General features: G+C 33.0%; 2 protein-coding genes across 3 annotated transcripts; both read right to left on the bottom strand.

Moving 5' to 3' along the window:
- Positions 1 to 299: 299 nt before the first annotated feature.
- On the bottom strand, positions 300 to 5,227 carry IQD25 (protein IQ-DOMAIN 25). 2 transcript variants are annotated; one of them, XM_041017359.1, is made up of 8 exons: positions 4,960 to 5,227; positions 4,825 to 4,887; positions 4,636 to 4,697; positions 3,266 to 3,378; positions 2,439 to 2,570; positions 1,942 to 2,169; positions 1,018 to 1,131; positions 300 to 918 (listed from the first exon to the last, which is right to left on the bottom strand). In XM_041017359.1, the coding sequence occupies exons 4-8, from the start codon at positions 3,338 to 3,340 to the stop codon at positions 595 to 597; spliced, it is 873 nt and encodes a 290-aa protein (XP_040873293.1). In that variant the 5' UTR covers positions 3,341 to 3,378; positions 4,636 to 4,697; positions 4,825 to 4,887; positions 4,960 to 5,227; the 3' UTR covers positions 300 to 594. The 2 variants fall into 2 exon arrangements, with proteins under 2 accessions (XP_040873293.1, XP_014633620.2); XM_014778134.2 differs by lacking the exons at positions 4,825 to 4,887; positions 4,960 to 5,227 and having other exon boundaries at positions 4,636 to 4,783.
- A 1,433-nt stretch (positions 5,228 to 6,660) lies between these two features.
- LOC100781392 (chaperone protein dnaJ 11, chloroplastic) lies at positions 6,661 to 7,086 on the bottom strand. The gene has a single exon (XM_003528430.2). It carries the CDS (start codon positions 7,084 to 7,086, stop codon positions 6,661 to 6,663), a length of 426 nt encoding a protein of 141 aa, XP_003528478.2.
- Between the last annotated feature and the right edge of the window lie 19,065 nt (positions 7,087 to 26,151).

The following is a 26,151-nucleotide window of genomic DNA, read 5'->3' as shown; positions in this document are numbered from 1 at the left end:
GTTACTAATTCAAACGTTGTTTAGGTTTGGTTAATGCAATTTCCATGAGTTTGATTAGAACATATATAAAAATAAAGGATGAACTGGAAAGGAGAAAAATAAAATTATTACAAAATAATAAAGTTGAAAGCTATAGTGTCCACTTGTCGGGCAACATATAACTTGCATAAGCGACCTCATTATGATGAATGATGATGATAAAATTAAAATGAACAAGATCGTAGCTTCAAAAAACTTTTCTATTACAACAAACGGGGGGGGGGGGGGGGGGGGGGGGAAGGGGATAATTGATCTATCTATAATTTGTCTCCTCACTGCACTAATATACAAGATTGAAGAAATAAAAACCAATCAACAAATCACACACACAAGCAGGTTTGTTGGTCCATTTTCTATCACTAAGGTCATTGAATTTCACTCATTCATATGCACAAATTGGAAGCAATCCAGTGAATAAAGAAAAACAGATTGCCTTTTATCTTTAAACACACACACTGTAACCACTTGAAACTGAATTTGACTCTGCTAAAGTTAACACGATGTAGACTTTGATAAAATATGCATGCTTTTGTTCTGAGTACTCATTGCTTTCCTTCAGGCACTGCTTTTTTCTGTGGCAGCAGGGTAAGACAATCTTCTTCTAGCTTTTGTAGTCCCTTTTGCATTACCTAAGGATTTAGTCCCTTTAGCATTAGCTGAAGGAGTTTTAACTGAAATTGGTTTTTTTGATGTTGATGAATTCTTATCCTTCTTAACTTTGTTCGGCTTCTTATTTTGATCTTTAGGGGGGCTAATGGTTACACTTGGCACACGGCTTTCCCAAGGGCGCGTAGCAATCCATCGATCCTTCCAGCTCCAACTCCAACTAGCTTTGCCAAGGTCATAATTTCCTAGCCCTTGGCTAGAGTTGGCCCTCCACTATTGTTCATAAGATATGCATATGATTTTCAGTAGAACCAAGGGAAACAAGGTAATGTGACCATTTGTGACTACTACTCGTGACTAAGATTAACCTACCTGATGAGAGAAGGCATATGCCATGGTTCTTTCCCGCTTGACCGCAGCTTCTTCTCTGTGATGTAACCTTGCAAGGATTTCCTTCTTGGTTTCAGAACCACCACACCATTCCACCTGTTATTTGTTCAAACTTATTAATGGTCAGAAAAAGGGTGACTGAAGAGGGTTCTATCCAACTCTTGCATATGGTGAAATTATTCCACCACTATTAAATGGTCAATGATAAAAGAGACCAAGCATTTCATCCATGATTAAAGAGGAAAAACTAATATCTGGAATCTGATTTCGTTTAAGTACACATATTTTATGACATTTGGTTAAGCATTTTAACTTACTATTATAGAAAAGAGAAGATAAAATTTCTACAAGGATAGAAATGCATTTCAGAATTTCTAATACAATATGATACGAGCCTCTTTACAAACAAACCCAATGTATTGGTTAACAAGAATTCAACAATTGGCTCTACATGAAGGGAACAACTTGATATTGAGGACTCAGTAAGAGGAAATGAGGGAAAGGTGATAACACTGGTAAGGGCATATTTGATGTCTAAAGATTTTATACAAAGGAGAGATGTTTTTCTTTTTACACATGCCTCCAATGTCTAAACCCCAAACTATAGGATAGTAGACCTCAGAAGTGAAGCTGACTCATATGGGAGACTCCCCTCCCATGACACTGTTTCAATAACTAAATGCATTTACTAATCACATAGAAAGACATAAATAGGAATTTGAAATAATGACGCATAAATACATATTTAAAACAATGAAACCACAAATATACCATGGCTATTAACATACAATCATTGTAGTAGGAGTGATCAACAAACTGGCATGAGTTTGAAAACAAAATTTCCAGAATACCATCACTGAAAACCTTTACAGGCTAGCACACCATGAATCAATCAGGGAAGGTTACCTCCAGGTCATGAATCTTGGACTCAAGTTTTAGTTGAGAATGTATTATCTTCCGCCTGATTCTGTCTTCTGTAACCATACATATTCGGCGAGCTCTAATCTCAGCCTGTATCTTGCTCCATGAATGAAGATAAGTTATAGTTGTGGCGGCTTGTTTTTGAACAGAGGAACCTTGAGTCTGGATCTTCAATTTTGTGAATCCTCTCAAGCAGTGTAAATATTTTCTAGCCTGGCGGATTCAAAAGTCAGCATCATAAAACAAAGTCAGCAGAAGACATTACAGAAGGTTTGTACTATGATAAATAACACATGCATACATGTCACTGTCAGCTTAAATAATATCATAAATGGTATGCATGTAAGACAATAGCACACAGACATCCATAGTTGAATAATGAAACATTGAAAAAGAAACACGTTTGTTAAGGATGTGCTAGAATCAATAAAGTTAGCTTGGACTTGGTCTGTCTCTTCTCTGAAACTTTCAAATTGACATACCTTATAAGCTCGGAATGCTGTTTGGATCCTTGTTGCAGCAATAGTTTCAACTGATACCCCATCTGACTCTAGATTTTTGCTTTTGATTCCATTTGCTAAACCATTGGACTTTTTTCTTGTATAAATCTTAGTCTGCAACACAATTAATCTCGATGAAGCTAAAGATCCCTATCTCAAAAAGTGAGCATATTTGTGGGGATAGAAACTTTCAGGTCACAACAGCCCTCACACAAAAGAAGTTCCAATATATTCTAAAGTTCTAACAAATGACATGGCTGCAGCCTAAATAAAAAAAATAAACGAGTACCGACTCAAGATAAAACTTCAATTTCTAGAAGTCCTGTTTGAAAACTAATTATATTAGCCCAATGGCGGTGACTGATTCAAGTTAACTGATAAGGCTTGGTTCATGTTGTTGTAATAGTTTATAGGCATATTGCAGTCCAAAACTTTGAATAATTTCAGGTAGAACAAATCTAAACTTTGCTTTTCAATTTATGTCAACAAAGTATTGCACTTTGACAAATCATCAGTCATTTGAATTCTGGGCGAGGACTAACTCGGGTCTAAAGATAACTTACAGTTGAATCCCTTACAGGAAATGAGCAGTCACTCTCCAAATCACAAAACCTTAACTGCTAAAACATGGCACATGTGATACCTCATAATCAAGATAAATGACCTTCAAAGTATTCAAAAGATTTATTTGTTTTTTTCTGGAAAATAATGGGAATAAAGAGGTTTACAATAAATTGTTTCAACTCATTCAACTTAATCTATGCAAAATTCAGTCAAAGAAACTAACATTGACAGAAAGTGTATTGTACCTTTACTTTCTTTGATGTGCCTTCTTTTGATTTTCTTGAGCTAATTATTGTCTTAAACCAATCACCTGAACCCATTCTTGATGCCAAGTAGCTTCTTTCAAATTAACATAACCCTGGGAGTGTGTTTAATATATATAAAAAAACAATAGCATAGCACTCTACAAATAAAGATTTTGCACGTTTTTCATAAACAGAAGAAGAAGAAGAAAACAGTGTTGGAGTTTCTGTGATCTGTCCCCATTGTTGGTCTGTTTATTTATCCAAATAACTAACTGAAAACATTAGACCTATTTCTTCAAACATTTGTCTCTTCAAGCTTGTATTCTCGTCTAAGTTATTTGTAATCAAACCCAATATATGTTACAAGGGTACAGCTCTTCATCCATGAAACATTATATGATATCATTTATCATATTGATTGAGAGTAGGATAGGAATTATGGAATATTGGGACAAAGGAAATAAATGTTAGGATTTTAAGGTGTATGGAGCAAGCAAAATGTTGGGAAATGAATATTTTAAGGTTGTAGGGTATTTTCTTTTAGTAATATATAATATAATATAAGGATTACTACGGGTAGGGAATAAAGCAACCTAGGTTTTACCAATTCAAGGATGGCTGTTTAGTAAGTTTTGGCGTTAGACTTGAATTGATGCTTGAAATTATTTTAAAATTTCTGTTTCTTCCTTCTCAGTTTAGTCTTCCTCCATTTCTTTATTTCTCCCACTTTCAGTCTACCCTTCCCTCAATCTCTTCTGCCCTTCCCTTGTCCCTAAACTACATCACATAACCATTCCTATAATTGTTATGCTAACCAGAACTCAAGTCTTACAACCGGAATAGAAACCAAATTTACAATCACAGTTCACAGGTATTGTTAGTCACTGTAGAACTGGTTTTAATCAGCAAAGACATGAAAATCAGAGAGCAAACATCTATCAGACTGCATCACAGTTTGCAGCCAAAGAAGGAAAAAAAAAAAGCATCCACTTGTTCATTTTGAACAAAAATACAGTTATTATAATAGTCTATGATGTTTTAGTTGATATATAAAAACCTTTTGTTCCCTGCATAGAAATAAACAAATCCCAACAATAATCCCCCAACCAACTGAAATTCACAATAAAACAATCCAATGATCCACCAAACAGAACACTAAAAAAATGGATCAACAACTAAACTGCTTAAAAAATGAATACATGAAAAAGAAAGTATATGCTTGATTGCCTAGCAAGCAAACCAAAAGACCAAAACATGTCAAAATCCATCTGGGTCTCACAACATACCCAACATGCCACCCAAAAACACCCAGAAAAAGGACCAAACAGTGCAATAACAAACAAAAAAGCACCTGGGGGTGGATAACATACCAGAGAACAAGGTGAGAAGTGTCCAAGGCAACCCTTTTTCCCTCACTTGGGCAACAAGATTTCTGGATGAAAAAAAAGGAAGTGGGGGACAATAATATCAGCATAGAAGTAAAGAGGAAGGAAATATGAATACAGAGAGAAAAAGAAAACAAACCAAAACGCATAGAAGAGAAAAAAAAAAAAACCCACTTTATCTCTGTCTGGCTCAATCAAAGGCTCAACCGACGCATGTAAACACCACAAGGCCCACATCTGAAAAAGAAACGAAAAAAAATGAACATTGGCGTGCAGTTTAGTCTGACAGAGAGAGTAACGTAGTATTACATGACACGGTTGCATTTTGGAGAAATTCAACAACGGAGGCTACAGTTATAACGACAGCAGAACAAACCGTAACTACAGAATCCTGATGGTGACCCTGTTGCTTTCTTTAGGCACTGTTTTTCTATTTATGAACACGAATTTGTAAAAGGTAAACATTTTCATCTTTTGGAATGAAGACGAGTGAGGAGACCCTTGACTGTGTCATGATTCACATGGACAATATAGACCATAGTTTTGTTATGGAAATCTATCTTATCTAGTAAGAGTTCCAACATTGAACTAAGATTGAAATGACAAATAATTATATACGTTCTTTGGTCCGCGCGATGTTTGAACTCGCGACCTTCTCATAAGAATAATGTTCTAACCAACTGATGTAGGGCATCATATCATTTGGTTGAACTTTGTTTTTTTCTTTTTTTGAAAGTGTGCACTTGGACTAATTCTAACATGCCATGTTTCAATTCAAGTAGTATATGTCATTCAACTATCATTTTTGGGTTATTAAATTGTCAAGTTAGTGTATTTGCCTAGGAAACTTCAATTAACACAGCTGTATTTTGAAATAACTCAAAAGAAAATACACAAAATTGTGGACCTTGAGATATAGTGATATGAATAGTGATCCCATCCTCCTCTTAGCATTATTATGCTTTTATGCAATTTTCCTTTTTTTTTCGTAATCTATTTTCCTAAAAGTTTAATGAAATTTTAAATATATGTTGTTTTCTTATTATTAGTAATATCTTTAAATTAGAGATAACAAATGAATCCTTCCAACAAATTTAGAAATTAAGTTTTGTTGAGAAACATGAAGGAGTTAAAATATCAAAAAGAGTAGTAATAGACCCAAGAACTTTCGTTGACCTCAAGCTTGTGCACCAGATTGAGACCGTTCTAATCCCTAAGGGGCTCTTCCCGATTTCGCATTCGTCCGATTCTCTCGTTCTCGTTCCGCAGATGAAGACAAAATTTATCTCTACGCACGATTCAAGAATCGCTTGTTTCACTCTCACACTTAATGCGCAATTACTCGCCACCGCCAGCACCAAGGGTACTCTGATTCATATTTTCAAGACAAATCATGGCTCCTTTCTTCGGGAAGTGTATTTTTTTTCGTGTTTTTCTCTTTTTGCCTCAAAATTAGTTTATAGTTTCTTAGTATAATTTTTTCTGCTTTGATGCTTTAGTTTACAGTGTGGTCATTTCAAGAATTTTGGTTCTCTGGTGTAAATTTGTTGGGTGACACATTTAGCTGAGAAGGGATGCGAAATTGCGAATGCTATTGACAGTGCTGAGATCTATAGTTGGCAAGTACTACAAGCGATCTAGTGTGGATGATGCACGTTATTAGTGTGAGCTGAAAATGATTCTAATGGCTATTAAAAGTGGCTCATGGTAAACTACTTTTGCAAAGGTGGTTCACCTTAGACGTCGTCCAAAACTTACATGAAATATCCAAAATTACCTAAGAGTGTGTTTGAATGATTATTTTTAATTGGATAATTCATTTTAATCATGTAATTGAAATATTTCAAGGTAAAATTACATGTTTGGATAAATCATTTAAAGAGAAATTGAATTAGTCATTTTAATAAGAAATTTTATTCAATAGAGAATGAAACAATTAAAATTCTTTATAAAAATGAGAGAATTTCAATTTCTTAGCAACTCCACTCTACATGCTGATCTTCTTCCTCTCTACGGCTGGTCTCTAGAACGTTGTTGCCAGAATAGGTTCTGATCGTAGTTAGCACGCTTGTTGGGATCGGAAAAAGTAAAGTATGTGGTGTGGATCTTCATGAATTCGTCAGCGGACGAGTTTTTTTGGTCGATGGCCGCCATATCGGGGTGGCAGACTTTGGCTAATCGTCGGTATGCGGCCTTGATTTCTTGGTTAGAGGCGCCGACGGGGATGCCGAGGATACCGTAAAGCAAAGAGCAAGAGGAGTTCAGATACGAAGGTCTCGGTTGCTCTATCCAGGAAGAGTGAGCTTCAACGGTGGCAGTGACAGTGGCAAAGGCGACTATTGGCTGGGATTTGACGCGGCACGATGATGAAGCCATGGCATTGCCGGAGAAGTTAATGGCGGGAATAGACGTTGGAAAGGACACGAAAGAAATCATGTTGAGGGGATTTGATTTTTCTAAATTTTAAAAATACAAGAATTTTAATTGATGCATTTTAATTTTCCTAAATTTTAAACCTTCTGGAATTTTAAAATACTCGATCCAAACAGACACCCAAAGTCTATTGCAAGTGTTACATTTTATGTTGAGGGGATTTGATTTTTCTTTATAATTGGGATTGTGGGGATAATTTATTTTTTATTGTTCATCAATTTGAAATAGACATAAAAAAAAAAAAAAAACAACTCTAGCCAACATCAAATGCTTAAAACGAACAAATTAATATAAAATTGAAAACCTTCAATTTTAGGAATTCGTGGATTCAGTGTTCATGGATATTCCTGCTCAGGATGAAATTCATGGTGAGCAAGAGTACTCTATATGACTATTGAACCTGCTCTTCTCCTTGGTCTTATAGTAAAGGATTTTTACGAAACAAGACATGCACCATAAAATAAAGACACATGCTAGCTAGTTTACCCTACTAATTGATGCGACATATGACATCCTTCTTGGCTAACCAAGGAAGACAAGACCCTCATTTGTTGCTTGGCTTTGGCTATATATTGAGCAAGTTGAGGCCAAAGACAAATCAACTATAGTGGTCTAGGAAGTATTAGAGACATGGCCTCAATTCCTACAATGACTCTAATGTTCACCATCATCATAATGCCAATGAAGGAAAGAAAATGCCAAAGATATATTCTTACCAAGGGCAATCACAACCACACGTACAGCTGTATGTTAAACAACCAACGTAGTAAGAGCTTTATCAAAGAAGGAGGTATTTACAGATAACCAGGAGCCCTATATATGCTAAACTGCATAACAGATGTAGTGGGGGATGAGTTAAGATCGTTTGTATAATTTGAATCTCAATTCCTAGCATATATGGGATGGTATTTTTGTAAGAACAAATCTCTTTTAACCTGTGATATTACAAACTAAAAAAAAAATACAGGTTATTAACAAAATGCGGAAATTACAGATCAAAACATACCTCCCGCCATTGCTATGAAGAGTTTCTTGTTTTGGTTCTTCCAAGCTCTCTCTCTCCCACTCTCTAGATGGTGTATAAGACTGAATTCGAAGGGATGAGCTCAGGGACCAAATTCATGTGCTTATATAGGCATTCTACCATCAAGAATGCATTTATCAGCCATTACCACTCATTATTGGCTGTTACAATTCTTTATTGGCCATTATCATCCATTAACAACCATTCAAAATGGCTTTCAAAACTGATGAGCGTTACAAAATTTCAAAATGTTATGACCATGAATTATTACATTCTCCCACTTGGTCCAAACATTTTGACTTAATGCTCAATCTTCTTAAGAAATGAATATATGAATCATAGTGATAGTTCCTCTTATAACGAGTAATATCATCTATGTATTACAATATACTCAATTTTCCAAGCAGTATACTTAAAGTGGTAATAAAACTTCATGAATAAACCCAATGTTTATTCTTGGTCCAAAACATAATTTTTCTCAAATAAGTCAATGTGCACCAAAATATGAGAAAATATCATAATATAAAAGTTTCAATTTTTACATATATGTATACAATCATAAATTGGAACCAAGTCCCATTCTTTCTACATGATCCTTAAATTTAAACGGTGGCATGCCTTTAGTTAAAGGATCAGCGATCATCAACTCAGTGCTTATATGCTCAATGACCACTTTCTTGTCTTTTACTCTTTCTCTAATGGCTAAGTACTTAATGTCGATGTGCTTACTTCGACTTCCACTTTTGTTATTCTTAGCCATAAAGACAGCAGCTGAGTTATCGCAAAAAATTCTTAAAGGCCTTGAAATAGTATCAATTATCTTCAGCCCAGAAATGAAACTTTTAAGCCATACACCATGTGATGTAGCCTCAAAACAAGAGACAAACTCAGCTTCCATGGTAGAAGTAGCAGTCAAAGACTGCTTAACACTCCTCCATGAAATAGCTCCACCAGCCATCATGAAAATGTACCCAGATGTTGATCTACGAGAGTCAACACAACCAGCAAAGTCTGAGTCTGAATAACCAATCACATCTAGATTGTCTGTCTGTCTATACATAAGCATGTAATCTTTGGTCCCTTGAAGGTACCTCAACACTTTCTTAGCAGCTCTCCAGTGGTCAATACCTGGATTACTCTGATATCTTCCTAACATTCCAACTGCAAAAGCAATGTCAGGCCTTGTGCATACTTGAGCATACATGAGGCTTCCAACAACTGAAGCATAAGGAATGTTTTTCATTTGTTCCCTCTCAAAGTCATTCTTTGGACATTGGTTCAAATTAAACCTATCACCCTTCACAATGGGAGCAACACTTGGTGAACAATCTTTCATCCGAAATCTCTCTAGAATTTTGTTAATATAGGTTTCCTGTGATAGACCTAAAATACCTCGAGATCTATCTCTATGAATCTTAATGCCGATGACATAAAATGCATCACCCATATCCTTCATGTCAAAATTCTTAGAGAGAAATTGTTTCACCTCATGTAGCAAACCTCGATCATTGGCTGCAAGTAAAATATCATCTACATATAAAACAAGAAAGCATATTTTACTCCCACTAACCTTGTGGTATATGCATTGATCCATGAGGTTTTCATCAAAACCAAATGAAGAAATTATCCCATGAAACTTAAGGTACCACTGACGGGAAGCTTGTTTTAAACCATATATAGATTTATTAAGCTTGCAAACCAAATGCTCACCACTATTAGAGGAGAAACCTTCAGGTTGTTTCATATAAACCTCCTCCTCTAAATCACCATTAAGAAAAGTTGTTTTCACATCCATTTGTTGCAACTCAAGGTCAAAATGAGGAACTAATGCCAAGATTATACGAAGAGAATCTTTCTTAGATACTGGAGAAAAAGTCTCTTTGTAATCTATTTCTTCCTTTTGAGTAAATCCCTTAGCAACAAGTCTTGCCTTGTATCTCTCAATGTTGCCTAATGAATCCTTTTTGGTCTTAAAGACCCATTTACATCCAACGGCCTTCGCCCCATTAGGCAACTCTACAAGGTTCCAAACTTTGTTACTCTGCATGGAACTCATCTCATCCTTCATGGCATCATACCATAAATTTGCCTCTTTACAACTCATGGCTTGATCAAAAGTTTCAGGATCATTTTCAGCTCTAATATTATAGTCAGATTCTTGCAAATATACAATATAATCACTAGGAATAGCTGATTTTCTTACTCTAGTAGACCTCCTTAATGTTGCATCAACATTTTCTTAGGGATCATGTTGTTCAACTGGTTGTTCATCATTTTCATGAATTTGATGATCAACTTGATCTACTGGATTATCAACAACAGTTTGTGGAATGCCAATCATGTGTTGTTCATCATCCATTTGGACTTGAGGGGTATGAATTACAACCAATCTTTCATTTGATGTGGAAGGTTGAGATTCTATATAATCAATTTCAGAACCTAAGTCCCTCAATTGATCACTCCCACTGATCAAATCATTTTCAATAAATTTGGCATTTCTTGATTCCACAATCCTAGTAATATGATGTGGACAATAAAACCTATAACCTTTAGACCTTTCGGCATATCCAATGAAATACCCACTAATGGTCCTCGGGTCAAGTTTCTTCTCTTGTGGGTTATATATTCTCACCTCAGACGGACAACCCCAAACGCGCATATGTTTCAAACTCGGTTTCCAACCTTTAAACAACTCAAAAGGTGTCTTTGGGACAGCCTTGGTTGGAACACGATTTAATATATACACTGTCGTCTTTAGTGCTTCAGCCCACAAGGATTTAGGAAGATTGGAGTTGCTAAGCATACTCCGCACCATGTCCAATAATGTCCGGTTCCTTCTTTCTGCCACACCATTCTGATTTGGAGAACCAGGCATAGTGTATTGGGCAACAATCCCATGTTCTTGAAGAAACTTTGCAAAGGGACCAGGTGCTTGTCCATTCTCAGTATATCTGCCATAGTATTCTCCACCTCTATCTGATCTCACTATTTTTATTTGCTTGCCACATTGGTTCTCAACTTCAGCCTTAAAGACTTTGAAGGCATCCAATGTTTCATATTTGTTATGAAGCAAATAAACATTCATATATCGTGAATAATCATCTATAAAGGTGATAAAATATTTCTGACCACGTGCATCCATATCTGGACAACAAATATCAGTATGAATTATTTCTAATATGCTTGAACTCCTGTTAGCACCTTTCTTAGACATGTTGGTCTGCTTACCCTTAATGCAGTCCACACAAGTCTTAAGGTCAGCAAAATCTAGAGTATTGAGTACCCCATCTGTCACTAACCTTTTAATCCTCTCAATGGAGATATGTCATAATCTCCGGTGCCATAACATAGAGGAATTCTCATTAATATTACACCTTTTAATACCAGTTTGAACATGCATAGAACTATAAGTGGCATTATTTTGTAAACCAAGAAGATAAAGACCATCAGACAATATACCATTCCCAACACATTCAGAATTATAAAATAACTCAAATGATGTGTCTTTGAAATTAAAGGAATATCCAAACGGTACAAGCCTTGAAATAGAAATCAAGTTTCGGGAAAAACTTGGTACATAAAAAGTCCTTTCTAATTTTAAAATAAAGCCACTACTTAAAGTCAAAATGCAAGTTCCAATGGCCTCCACATGTGAGCCTAGCTTATTGCCTGATAAAATGCTTTGCTCACTTCCCACTGGTTTCCTTAGGTTTTGCATACCCTGTAAAGAATTTGCAATATGAATAGTAGATCCAGAATCAATCCACCAGGTGTTAATATTAACACTAACCATATTAGATTCATAACATACTAATGAGATTGATTTACCTTTCTTCTCAAGCCATTTCTGGAACTCGGGGCAATTCTTTTTCATGTGTCCCTTCTTCTTGCAAAAGAAACACTTTGCCACCTTCTTAATATCAGCTTGAGGTGGTATTTTACCATTCCCCTTCTGATAAGCTTGAGACTTAATTGTTTTGTTCTTCCCATAAGCAGTAGTCAGCAGTGCACTCTCACCCATCTCCATTACAAGCCTTTCTTCTTCCTGAACACACATGGTCATTAATTCATTGATAGACCATTTATCTTTATGTGTGTTGTAGGAAATCTTAAATGGCCCATATTCATGCGGAAGGGTGTTCAAAATGAAATGCACTAGGAAGGACTCAAACATATCAACCTCTAGTTTCTTAAGTTGAGCTGAAATATCTCGCATTTTCATGATGTACTCACGCACACCTTTCACACTGGTGAGCCAAAGAGAAGAAAACTTCATGATCAAGGTGCTTGCTAAAGTCTTATCTGAAGTGATAAACTGATCATCAATGGCCTTAAGCAAGTATCGGACCTTTTCATGCTGGTCAACAGAACCACGTATCCCAGCCGAGATTTTGGTCTTAATGAACATCACGCTGAGTCGGTTGGATCGCTCCCACCGCTCATATAGCGCAACGTCAGCTGGGCTACTTTCATTTGTGATTGCAGGTGGTTCGTCTTTCCTTATAGCATAATCTATGTCCATCCACCCCAATTGTAAAAGAATTCTCTCATTCCATATCTTATAGTTATCTCCTTTGAGTTCGGGAACATCACATTGAATATCAGAAAAACTAATAGTTTGAGAAGCTGCAAAATTCAAAGGCTTATGTCAAAATTTGAGGCATACTAATCTTAATTGTATCTTTTACCAATGTAAACATACCATAAAATTGAATCTTATGACATAAAAATTGCCTGTGGGCTAAATTTTTAATTCAATAAGAAACAATTAAACCTTATGATAGAATAATCAAATTATTTGCTCAATATGCTTTACGGGTACAATATGAAAATAATTTAATTTCTATCGTAAATTTTTACTTTATGATAAAATCGACAAATTATACATACATCATGATGCCTATGGGTAAATCATGAAAAATAATACGTCATTTTATCCCAATTAATTATACAGATATAATAAAAATTCTTGTGAGATAAAATTCATTATATAAGTATAATTAATTACAATATTATGTCTAATTCCTTATATGATCTTTAACCAACTTAATATATAATTTTAATCAAATATAGATGTTGTGGCTAATCCATAATTAATCAAAATTATAAAGATCACTTAGACATAAAAATTTATTATATGAGAATAAATAATATTTTGCATTTCAAAATCAAGATACAATATAATTATGAATAAGATTCTCATATAATTTTATAATTGAAATATAATATTATGCATTTGATTTCATATATATATGCATAGAATAAAATGTTCTAGAATATATTCATGCATAAATTAAATCAAAATTCCAAAAACTGTAAAGCAGAATGTGTATATAACATATTAAAAACGATTACATATCAAAAAAACTTTGCTGGTTTAGTGGTCTGCACATACTTTAATGTTCTCAGAGTTAAGGGTTGAACACCCAGCTAGCACAAAATGTAGGAGTTTTCATTTTTTTTTTTTAACACTGTTCATCATCTTCAACCTTTAGCGGGTCAAACCCAACCCATACGCAGACCCGTTCGTTTTTCATTCATTTGGACACCATTTTTCACGATTCAAAATCCAAAATTAAGGAAATCAAACGAAATACAGATTTCTGCAGAGGCAATTGTTGCTCTGATACCAAATGTAAGAACAAATCTCTTTTAACCTGTGATATTACAAACTAAAAAAAAACACAGGTTATTAACAAAATGCGGAAATTACAGATCAAAACATACCTCTCGCCATTGCTATGAAGAGTTTCTTGTTTTGGTTCTTCCAAGCTCTCTCTCTTCCACTCTCTAGATGGTGTATAAGACTGAATTCGAAGGGATGAGCTCAAGGACCAAATTCATGTGCTTATATAGACATTCTACCATCAATAATGCATTTATCAGTCATTACCACTCATTATTGGCTGTTACAATTCTTTATTGGTCATTATCATCCATTAACAACCATTCAAAATGGCTTTCAAAACTGATGAGCGTTACAAAATTTCAAAATGTTATGACCATGAATTATTACAATTTTAACTAACTGGTGCAGTGTTCGATCTGAATTTGATTGAGTTAATTATTTATATTTGTTTACTTTATTCCTAGTTTTGATTTTCTTAGCACAATCTTTATGGTCAAAGCATATTCAAGTTTAAGTCTCTTATCTGTTATTATGTGGATGCAAGCACAAATTCAATTTGTTTAGATAAACATTGTTTGCCCTCCAGACACCAACACCAATGCCAATCAAACAAGCTAGGAAACGATGATGAAGAACATTATGATAGTGCTACTAGCTTAGGTGGATTAGATTATATATGTTTATCGTTTTGTATGTTAACACTTGTCTTTATTAATAAGATTAGATTAAGTTAAATTTAGAGTTTTTGTTACATGTTTTATTATAAGATATTTATTTTATGCTTCATTTCATAATTTTATTTGAATACTCATTTTTAATATAGGTATATGTGCAATTGCATATAATATTTCTAAATAGACAAATAATAATTATTAAGAAGCATTGTAAGCATATTTGTTTTTTAATAATTAATAAAGAATTTGCGAGGGAATATCAATGGATTAGTGAGGTTTTTTGGAAAGGGATCAATGAGGGATTTGCAAGAGATACATGGCGAAGGATTTGAGAGAGAATAACAATGGATAATTTGCAAAGGATTTGTGAGAGATTAGTGAAAGACTATAGTCACTAACTAGCGAGGGAATCACCTACAACTTGTTCATATTACTACAAGGGATCAGCGAGTGAATGATGAGGGAGTTTGCGACTGAATAGCAAGGGGATTAGTCGTCACTAATTAGCAACTTGTTTTTAGCGAGGGAATATTCTCTCACAAATCTGTCAAAGTCTTACAAGAGAATTAACAACACGGTTGCGAGAGAATTAATCCATTGCTAATTTGCAATTTTCTTGTAGTGTATATTACTTTATTAGACGGTGAAATCAAGTTGAACGTTTATATCCTCTGGACTATTGAAGACGAAAAAAAAGCAACATGTAATTATCTAAAGTGCATAATATGGACAAAGTTGGTTTCAGTATAATTCCCTGCTCAAGCTTTATTAGTTCTTTAATGTATCTTTTTCTCCTCTTTCACCCTTTTAGCCTTTTCATTTGGTTTTCTTTACAATATCTCTCTTCTCCAAAGTTGGTTTAAGTGTTTAACAATGAGTAAGACCTAAAATTAATTTTGAGAGATATTTTTTTACTTCAAATTAGAGAGAGTCCATGCTATCACATGGTGAGAGAAAAAACAAAAGAAAAGGTAAAAGGCTAGGTGAAAATGGAAAAAAAATGAAGAAAAAAGATGAGACCATAATGAATCAAACAACATGTGACAATAATTGGCTGATTTTTATATTACTATAAACAAGAGAACTACATGTTATATTTTGTTAACATATGTGACTTTTTTATTTTATAAAAATTAAGATAAAGCTTGAGCTTTAATAGCCTTATTCTTAAGTCGGACACATGCTCTCATTGTTTTCTTTCAAAAGCTTTTTGTTATATTACCAAAATATTCTTTTCCTCTTTGTACATTCTTCCTTCAAATGTGTTTTTTATAAATAAATAAAAATTGTTTTATTGTACTTTCTCTCCTTGACGCCCTATATATGTCTGGAATATTTGTTTTTGAAACATTTCCTTTTCCTTCTATTCATTTTATTTGAAGGGTTTCATACACATATTCCCGTCATTTTGAGTTTCAGTATTTTGGAGCAACCACAAGACTTATCGTTGTCAACACTGAACTCAGTCACAAGCTTTGACGGTGTTATAAATAACGTCTAAGATCCGTTAACATTAGGAGTATTCCTGCTGTATTTGTGATGTGGTTTGATTTTATTTTTAAATAAAAAATTCTAAATCAAACATAAAATAAAAATATAATTTGATTTGGTTCATTTTAAATGTAATATCAAATATGAATCAAATCAAAATAATATTTAATGAGTTAGTGTGATTCAATTTTACGGTTTTTTATTTTTTAATTTAAATCTATAAGTGAAACTTACATAATTATTATATATGTTATATTATTTTAAAAATGAATTTTATTTTTATTAATTTTTTTAATATATTTTAGTTAAAAATTATTATTTCTACTTCTATTTAACATTGATATAAAATGATTTTATCAATTTTTTTTAACATAATAATTTGTGTATCACTTGATATTTGATATTGTTATTTTTATTAAAAACACTATTTTTTAATAAAAATTATATATCTTTTTTTAACATATGAATTCAAAACAAAGGAAACATAATAAATTATTTATTATTTATTATTTATTATCAAAATAAAAAAAATTAATATAATTATAATATAGGATTTGCTCGGTTTAATTTGGTTTTTTATAATAAGATCCAAAGACTAAACCAAAGTATACCAAATATAAAAAATTTTGGATTTTGTGTTTTTATGATTTTTTATTTAAATATTTTTTATTTTTTTTGGATTTATTTGACCGTTTATAAACCCTGAATAAAAGGCCAGAGTGGTCAACATGCAGATATGAATGCGCTGAACTCGTCAAGTTCTTCAGGGTTAGATTGATTAACGCATCTCTAATAAAGTAATTCACTTCAATGTACCAAAGCACAGTACTATGTAACAAAAAAAAAAGTAACATTTATTAAGATATTAGTGAAAAAATATAATTAATATTACATTAAAAATTAGATATGACATTTATTTTAAGATAAATTATTTTTTCAAATGCAATATTTATTTCAAGATAGAACGAACATTGTACAGTGTTCATTGATTTTTTGGGGGAGGGGCATTTTTATGTGTAAAACAATTTCTTATAATATTAAAAAGGTGATATTATGATTTTTTATAGTTATTTTAAGTTTAAGCATCATATACTTGATAGGTATTCGATTAGGACGGTTAAATACCTATTTGGTCCCATACGGAAACAAAATAATTACGGCTTACAGATAATCACAAGATTAGATCACCTAATTTTGCTTGCGAGATGAATTACCTAAATGATAATCAAAACATGTGGATTTAAAGTTTAAGGTTTAAGGTTTAAGGTTTAAGTTCTAAGCTCTAACAAAATTTGTATAAATAAGATAAAAACTTCGGATAAATTCATTGAATAGATATTTATTATTCATATTTATTGGTTAAGACTGAATCCTTATTTAAATATCAGAATCGCTTTTGTAAATACTACTCCTTTCGAACAGCAATATTCGGACTAAGCTAAGAAGGATGAGAAGAAACAAGGATCCTCGAAAGAAGAAATAGTGTCCGACCATCTTGGCATGAAGACATCACATTTATTTAAGTATCGTATAAAAACATAAGATTTATATTTTATTAATATTAATATTTTACAAATACTGTAAGACGTCTTCAATTATCAGGCCACACGTTAATAGTCAATTAAGAGTCACATGAAAACTCCATTCATAATTTATAAAACATTAATTGCCACAAAAATTCTTATCATAATAGTCTTTTCTTTAAATTATATTATTTTTGTTACAATATTTTTTTCATATTCACGCGATACTTCAATTATAATTTTTCCAATAAAACCACAAAAATTAAGATGTAAGTCATCATTTTTTTTTTCTATTTTGATTTGAGTATTAGTCTAACACCAAGGAGAGTTGAATCTTGTAACACCCGGGAAAGGTAAATGTTTTATGACTAAATTACAGATATCTTTTCTGATTATTAAAAAAATTATACAGGTTTTTTCTCATTTTAAAAAATTTACACATGTCTCACGAGATTTAAAAAACTTAAATATGTCTTTCCTAACGTTTAAGAAAATTACACATGTTTCTTTTTTTTTTTTTAAACCAATACAAACTTCTTAAATTTCATCTAAATATTTTACGGTAACAAGTCATGTGCATAAACAATTTTGATTAAAAGAAAGCTAAAACATATTTTTTATTTTCATAAATATGGAAATGTTTGGAATCATTAACTATAAAAAAATTTGTCTATTTTTCGTCTTCTCAAAATTTAAATGTTACTTTTTTGCTTGGAAATAGATTCGCGTACATCCAAACCTATGTGTATGATGTTGTAGAAAGTGTCAGGTTTTTAATTTTTCCACCTCGGTTATATGCATGGAGCTAGGTTTAGGTACATCTAAACCTATGTGTATGTTAGTATAGAAAGTGTAAGATTTTTCAATTTTTCTACATCGGTTATACATATAAGTGATGTAAAAAAGTTGAAAAATTTAACACTTTCTACAACAACATACATGTAGGTTCGGATGTATCCAAACTTAACTCTGGACCAAAAAGTAATATATTTAAATTTTGCAAGAACGAAAGTTAGATAAATTTTTTTTGTTATGGTGAATTCTGAACATTTTCATATTTATGAGGACAAAAAACACACTACTAGAAAATATAGATTTAAGGTCAACCAATTAACATCAATTCTAATGAAAATCGATATTAACAAAAACATGGTGGTATTTTTGTAAATAAAGTGTCTTTGTTAACATCAGTTATAAAACAACTGATGTTGTGAGTTTCCCTTAACATCGATTATTTTAAAACCGATGTTGTGAGCGCAAAGTTAACATCGGTTTTATTAAAAACGGATGTTGTTTTTTTCTCTTAACATCGATTTTATTAAAAATCGATGTTGTCAATGTGCATTTGTAATTAATATCAATTTTGAGTGTTTCCTCCCTTTCCTAAACCTCTCACACGCCCAAACCTCGGAGATGTCACCTCCGTCTCTACCGACGGCTCCATTAGGGTTTTCAAATCCTAACCATCCTCACTTTCATCCTCTCTGTTGCCATTTCAAACCCCCAAACCCTCCTCACTTTCATTCTCTCTATTGCCATCTCAAACCCTACACTACGCTTCGGTTACCCAATCTGAATCCAAATCCAAATCCAACATGATGTCATATTGACCTTCCACCAATGCCTGGACTGAGGTTCCTCGAAACTGCTACAAGGTTGTGACGCCGATGAAGGTCGTTGGCACCAAGAAGATACCATGGTGGAGATCCAAAAGAATTGTAGGGAAGAGAATTTGCAAAAGAAGAAACACGAGGATCTCCAATCACAGCAAAAGAAGAGAGGATACCTTGCTACAGTTGCAACACCTTCCAACCATAGTTACTGGTGTTTCCACTTATGATAATAACATGCAGTTTGAGGCCACAACTCGGTTTCAAAAGTTGCTTTCGATTGGTTAGATATTTTTTAGCTTTTTTAATGTCAAATGTTTAGACAACATTTAGGGAGTTTATATAGGTTTTAAAAACAGAAGAAAAATATGTGTAATTTCTTTAAAGCTCAGGGGATGCATGTGTGAGTTTTACTAAAGGAGGAGATACATATCTAATTTTCTTAAACCTCATAGAAAATATGTGTAATTTACTCATGTTTTATTGTTTATGTTTATGGTGTAAAACCGCTAAATATATCTTATTAAATGTTTTAAATCATTCAAAATCAAATATTAAAATATTTTTATTCAATTTAATAAGTATTTTTTTTGTTCCAAAATAAGTGTTGCATTTGATTTTTCAATATAACATTATCTGTTCTTTTTCACCAATATCCATAATAAATATGACTTTAGTTTTTTAATCTAATATTAATATTAATTTCTTTTATCTATTTATTAATTTTTTTTAATCTGTGTAATATAACGTAACACAACACTTATCTTGGGATGCATGGAGTATTTTGTTTTTCAAAAAAAAAAACATTTACTTTTGACACTTTATTGTGTGCTATAGACAACCTAAAAATAACAATAGCTCATAATGCTTCAACTTTAATATTGATTTATATTCATTAAAGTTTATCACCAAATTGTGTTCAAAATATGTTCGGATGAAAACTAACAACCAAGTACACTAATAACAAGTTTTTGCCATTGCATACTTTATTGCTTTTAATCCTTTATGTCAGGACCTTATTATTTCAGATAATTGTAATGCTATAAATTAATCTTCCATGTAAACGTGGACACATTGGTACCCTACAGTTGGTCGTTGCTACTTTGATTTGCTTTTAACTTCAAAACCGCGTTTTCTGTAATGTTAGACGCGTTGTTGGAGCCTTCGAGGGAAAGAAATAATTTTGGCCTTTTGTTCTTGACTTCAAGATGTCATAGTAAAAATTGTTAGAACGAGTCAAATGGAATATACGAATCATAAATCAGAGTAGACATATAGCATATATACAACTTGCTTTCGGTTAGTACCAGTGGTGGGTTTTCAACCCGGGGGTAGGTAGGGTAATGGCGGCATTTTGGAGGAAAAACAAATAAGAATTGACGACAATTAAGATAAATAGATAAATATAAATATTAAAATAATCTAAATATTTAATATATATATATATATATATATATATTTATGTCATCTTATAATTTGAATTCGTTAAGCAATCAACCCAATATTTACGCTATTGAACATATCTTTTTTTCTTTTATGCAACATATCTTTCTTAATACACAAGACACTAGAAAAGAATGAAATATATTTAACAATTTAAATGACATGAAAGACCTTTCTTTTTCCTTTTTTTCTTAATATGGGTATTCTTTGTCAATCTCTTCTTTCCAATATCTCTTCCTTTTTATAGAACTTTTTCAAACTTGCACCCTTTTCCCTTTCGTTTTCTATTGCATGTGCATATCCTTTTAATTTATAAAGTCTCAAATCTTTTACTTTTCTCATCATAAATAATGTAGTCTTATTATATTGTGAGTCACTATTATTTAATGAAAGTACACATTGCAAACCATTATTTGTGAAAATTATGTGGTCTCAGATAAGAATTATTCCTAATCATGTGTCTTATCTTAATCACGCACATAAATGTAGTGATTCTAACAATCTTGGTATATAAACTCGAGGTTGAAATATTGGCATCGAAAGAAGGGTTTAGGTCACTCTTGTTTTTTAGTCTCAACTGGAGGGTTTGTTCCAGTAATGATCCACTGTCGTTACATGGAACTAGAAACTATATCAAGTTAAAAGCTTCATTTTAATTCCTTTGAAACTCTTATATTAATTTAATTATGAAAGTATTAGAACTTTTCGCATTTTAAAGGTCCAAAAACTAAAACACAAGATATCAAGATAAAACATCACATGATATATATACACAACTGAAAATATCATGTGCCTTATGACACTCCAACATAACATGATTATATACTACAACAAAGCAACATGCATATAAGCCTAGATAACTCTATAAAGATAAGCTACCTAAGCTCTGAGCTAGTCAACACTATACATAAAACAAAAGAACACTAAAAGGAATGCATCTTCACGTCTAATCATGCTCATCCACGATGCCTCCAAAGAAAGGATTTACCTCCTAATTATTTGCTCTCACAAATATGAAGTTCAAGATCATCACAATCATAACCACATGTGACACACAAGGATAAACTTACAAAAAAGAAGCATACTAAAACAGGATAAAACTTAAATCATTATAGCATGACCTACTATCATCACATATAAAACATAACATAGAGGAATCATACATAAAACATAAGTCTTAAAATTCACATAATAACAAAGCATATCATAACAATCACCAGTTCATCAATCAATCATCACCATCATGATCATTCTCAGCCAATCAATCATCATCACCATGATTTATCCATCAAACATCATCATCACCATTCCATCAATCATCAACACCAAAGATAGACTCGATTCCATAAAGATTTCACCTTTTGAGTAATTAACCCAAGTACATCCCTTAACATGGTCACACCTTGACCATTTGAGGAGACTCAAATTAACCCTACGAAGGAAATGTGATTTTATCGAAAATGGATGGGCATGGGTAGTGGCTTACCTCTAGTAAGGTTTGCAACGACCTTAACCTGTTTAGAAATTTGCCTATCCATCCATTCTATATTCCATTTCACTGTTAGCCACCACCGACAACCTCCAGCACTAGGTTGAGGGTCTTCTTAACATCCACATCTTATGTACCTACTCACAACAACAATTGCACTTAGATTTCCTTGAGAATTTTAGGTATAACACATTCATAGCCACCATCTCACTCATGATCGGTCTCAAGTATCCAAGTTTTACCAACAACAACAATTCATTCCATATACACTGAAAAATCATTAAACCTCTTGGAAAGTAGTTATCACCACTCTGACACATCATGCAAAGTCAAAACCTATAGGTGATACTTGAAAAATACCCCACTGGGCAGGACCCCTGAGTCACTTTAGTGAGACAAAGTTTTGGCGTGGAACTCACCCTCCCATGTATACCATTTTCTTTGCAACAAAAACCTTCCCAAAGGGCATAACTAACCCTTCCAACATATAGGGATGATTACAAGGAAAGATTATCATTTATCATTGTCATCTTATCAACACCAATGCATTCACCTCATCAAACAGTATTCATATCATTATCATTATAACTCAAGACATTTATCAATTTACATAATTATCTCATTATCAATATAATCATCTTTTCAATATAACAATATTTCATCAAATTACCATATCATAAATTCATCATTCATATATACATTACACTTATGAACCCATCAATAATTCATTAAGCATAGTAATTAAGATATCCAACACCATAAATTTTTACCATCACCACATTAAAATCCTCATATGAATGCGAATTACATGATATTAACATAAACTTAACTTCATATTGTTTATAAATACTTATATAATAAACAAATATTCATTTTATCACACTTGGAATACCATTTTTTTATATATATAAAAAAAAAAGCATTCTGCATAACATGCTTAAGCACACACTTTAGTGACTACTTAAGCATAGAATTTACTCATGCTTAAGCATGCACTTTAAGGACCGCGTAAACATGTAGCAATTCACTCGTGCTTAAGCATGCACTTTAAGGACCGCGTAAGCATGTAGCAATTCACTCGTGCTTAAGCATGCACTTAAAGGACCGCATAGGCATGTAGCAATTCACTCGTGCTTAAGCATGCACTTTAAGGGACCACTTAAGCATGAACCCACAACTTCGAAAACGTATAGCAAAGAGACTTTCCATGGCTCAAAAACCAACGGTTCCAAGCGATAAAACCACATAAATCAAAGATTGAGCTTCCCTTACCTCTATAAACTAAGAAGCAAACTTTGAGAAGGAGAAATGGAAAAAGTCTCTGGCTCTTGGTTCAAGATGATAGCTTTTCTCCACTCCAACGACAAGCCCATCTGGCTCTTGGTTCAATATGATAGCTTTTCTCCACTCCAACGACAAGCCCATCATAGCAACATGACCACAAACGGAATCAAAAATCCAAAAAATCTTTTTCATGAACTCTCATGGGTGCTCCATGAGAAAAACAAAAATGGAGTCAAAGGGAGAGAGAAAAGATGCTTACCACTCCATGACTCAATCAAACAACATCAAAGGGAGAGAAAAAATTATCTCTTTTGATCACCGACACCAAACCTCTAGCTTCCAGGATTTAGCTCTCACTTGGAGAAGAAGGTGAAAAGAGAAAAATGTGTTTTTGAGATTGGTTCAAATTATGCAAGGATTTTAGAAAGGTTTATGACTCTTCTTATTCCCTCTCTTTGCACCCCATAGCTTACACACCCCATTTCCATTACTCAAGGCCTACTCACTTAGGCCCAAACACTCAAAAATCAATCAATCACACATAAAACATGGTTTAAGCATAAACATAAATATACACATAACAAATCATCATCTCATAATTAATTAATTAATTACAACACTTACATTAAATTTGATTACTCTCGCAAATTAATTAAAATCACTTAATTAGACATTATGAAAAAAAAAAATAATGTTATAGTTCCAATATATCATAAGTATCACATCACTTAAGAGTCAAAGCAAATGATAATTTATGTCAACCAAGTGAGATCAATAACTAAAAAATGAGGTGAATTAAATTATTTCAAAATCCTTTTGTGTCCAACCTCTAATCCCAAAGGAAATGAATATATTCAAATATATTTAATTCTAATGAAAATATATTTTATTATATTGAACTTAGTGAGAAAGAGTGAGGGTTAGAAGGGAGTACACGGATAATTTTTATTTGGGTTTGGTTACCCCGACCTACATCAAGTACTCAAGCCACAACTTGAGATTTTCACTAAGTAAAGCAATCACAACAAACGAGCTAATTATGACATCATCAACCGTCGTTAAAGACACACCTTCCTTAAATATACTTAACTAGCAAGTCAGTGAAGGGAATTGCTAGGGGCACCCAGCAACAATGCTGATGCACCCAGCAATTTTTCAAAAACCCAAAAATGCCCCTGAACGTTTTTCTTTTATAAAAAAGCTGGTTTTTTTTTATTTCATGGTTGCTTTCTTCGTTTTCTTCGTGGTGGTGCTTGTGTTGTGTGATATTTGTTCGTGCTGGTTGCGCTTCTGCTCTACTTTGGTGTGATATTTGTCAATCGAGGTACATAGTTTTTCTGTGTTTGATTGTTTATTTTGGGTAGTAGAATGGTGTAAGCCTTTCAGATTCGACGCAAGAAATTTTCTTCCGCCGGTGACATTACTACTGCGGAAGAAAAAAACTTCATCCGTGGAGTCTCGCGGAAGACATTTTCTGCGAGATTCCACGGAAGAAGTATTCTTCCGCAGTTGTAATGTCAATTACGGAAGACAGCTTCTTCCGTGAGTACTCACGGATGATGTCTTCCGTGGAGTAATTTATTTTATGATTTTTTAGTTTTAAAATTATTTTGAATGTTATTTTGGTTAATTCTATTTGTAATTTATGTGAAACATAAAAATATATTTGTTGGTTGAAGTGTTGATTTTTTTGCCTAGGTTGAAGTATTTTTTGGTTAAATGAACTTTGTAGGTTATAATTTTGAAATTATGTAATTAAAAGTTGAATTTGGTTGTTGTTAAAATATTGATGTATATGTAGATTAAATATTTGTGTGAGGTTGTCAAATGTTGAATTAGTTTGATATTCATAGTTTGTAAAATTTTTTTGGTTGCTGTATTGTTCAAATTATTTAGTTGAATGTTGAATCAGGTGATAGTTATAGTTTGAATTAAGATGGACGAAGATCAATTGACATATTACAGTGTGATGTCCAAAGAAGTTGATATGGATTTTCAAGATGAACAAGATTGTGGTGTGAATGAAGGACATGTTGATTGTTCAGATGTTTTTAATACTTCTCAGGTAATCATGTCTATTAGTTTTAGTTGTTTGGTCTAATGTATGATTTGTGTAAAAATTAATATGTTGTGGTTGTGCCCTAGGTCTTTGCAACCCGAGAAGATGTTTTGAAGTGGGCTCGAACGGTTGCCCATGAAAACGGTTTTGTTGTAGTAATTATGAGGTCTGATACATATACTGATAGCAGAGGAAGAACTTCATTTGTGTTAATTGGGTGTGAAAGGAGCGGTAAGTACAAGTGTAGAAAGAAAGAATTTGTTAGAAGAGACACAGACACTAGAAAATGTGGTTGTCCCTTTAAGATTCTTGGAAAACCAGTGCATGAAGGTGAAGGTTGGACGATGAAGCTGATATGTGGGATTCACAACCATGAATTGGTGAAGACCTTAGTTGGACATCCATATGCTGGGAGATTGACAGATGATGAGAAGAATATCATTGCTGATATGACGAAGTCGAATATGAAGCCAAGAAACATCATGCTAACGTTGAAGGAGCACAACTCCAACAGTTACACCACAATCAAACAAATCTACAATGCAAGAAGTGCATATCGTTCTTCAATCAAAAGAGATGACACTGAAATGCAACACCTAATGAGGCTCCTTGAACGTGACCAATACATTCATTTGGATGGGCATGTTTGTGATTCACCGGTTTCTACTTATCTCATATGGTATCAGCTTTGAATTCCCATGCTTATAACAATGCTTAGATTGTGTAGGTATCAGATTAGACAAATTTGTTTTCAATATCAAAAGAATTCCCATGAAGTATTTAAGACATCTTATTTTAGAAATCAATTTATCTTTGTTTCACCTCGTTAATCCACTTTAAGA

This window comes from Glycine max, chromosome 7, assembly GCF_000004515.6.
Source record: "Glycine max cultivar Williams 82 chromosome 7, Glycine_max_v4.0, whole genome shotgun sequence".
Classification (NCBI taxonomy): Eukaryota; Viridiplantae; Streptophyta; class Magnoliopsida; order Fabales; family Fabaceae; genus Glycine; species Glycine max.
Note: the sequence above shows the minus strand (reverse complement) of the source record. Positions and strands in the feature narration are given on the sequence as shown.

What these genes read in the sequence shown, in the direction of transcription:
- IQD25 (XM_041017359.1), bottom strand. Translation starts at nt 3,340, where the DNA reads ATGGGTTCAGGTGATTGGTTTAAGACAATAATTAGCTCAAGAAAATCA. An exon ending in CCAAGATTCATGACCTGGAG is followed by an intron (nt 1,132 to 1,941) that starts GTAACCTTCCCT and finishes AACAAATAACAG; the next exon opens with GTGGAATGGTGTGGTGGTTC. An exon ending in CATATGCCTTCTCTCATCAG is followed by an intron (nt 919 to 1,017) that starts GTAGGTTAATCT and finishes TATGAACAATAG; the next exon opens with TGGAGGGCCAACTCTAGCCA.
- LOC100781392 (XM_003528430.2), bottom strand. Translation starts at nt 7,086, where the DNA reads ATGATTTCTTTCGTGTCCTTTCCAACGTCTATTCCCGCCATTAACTTC.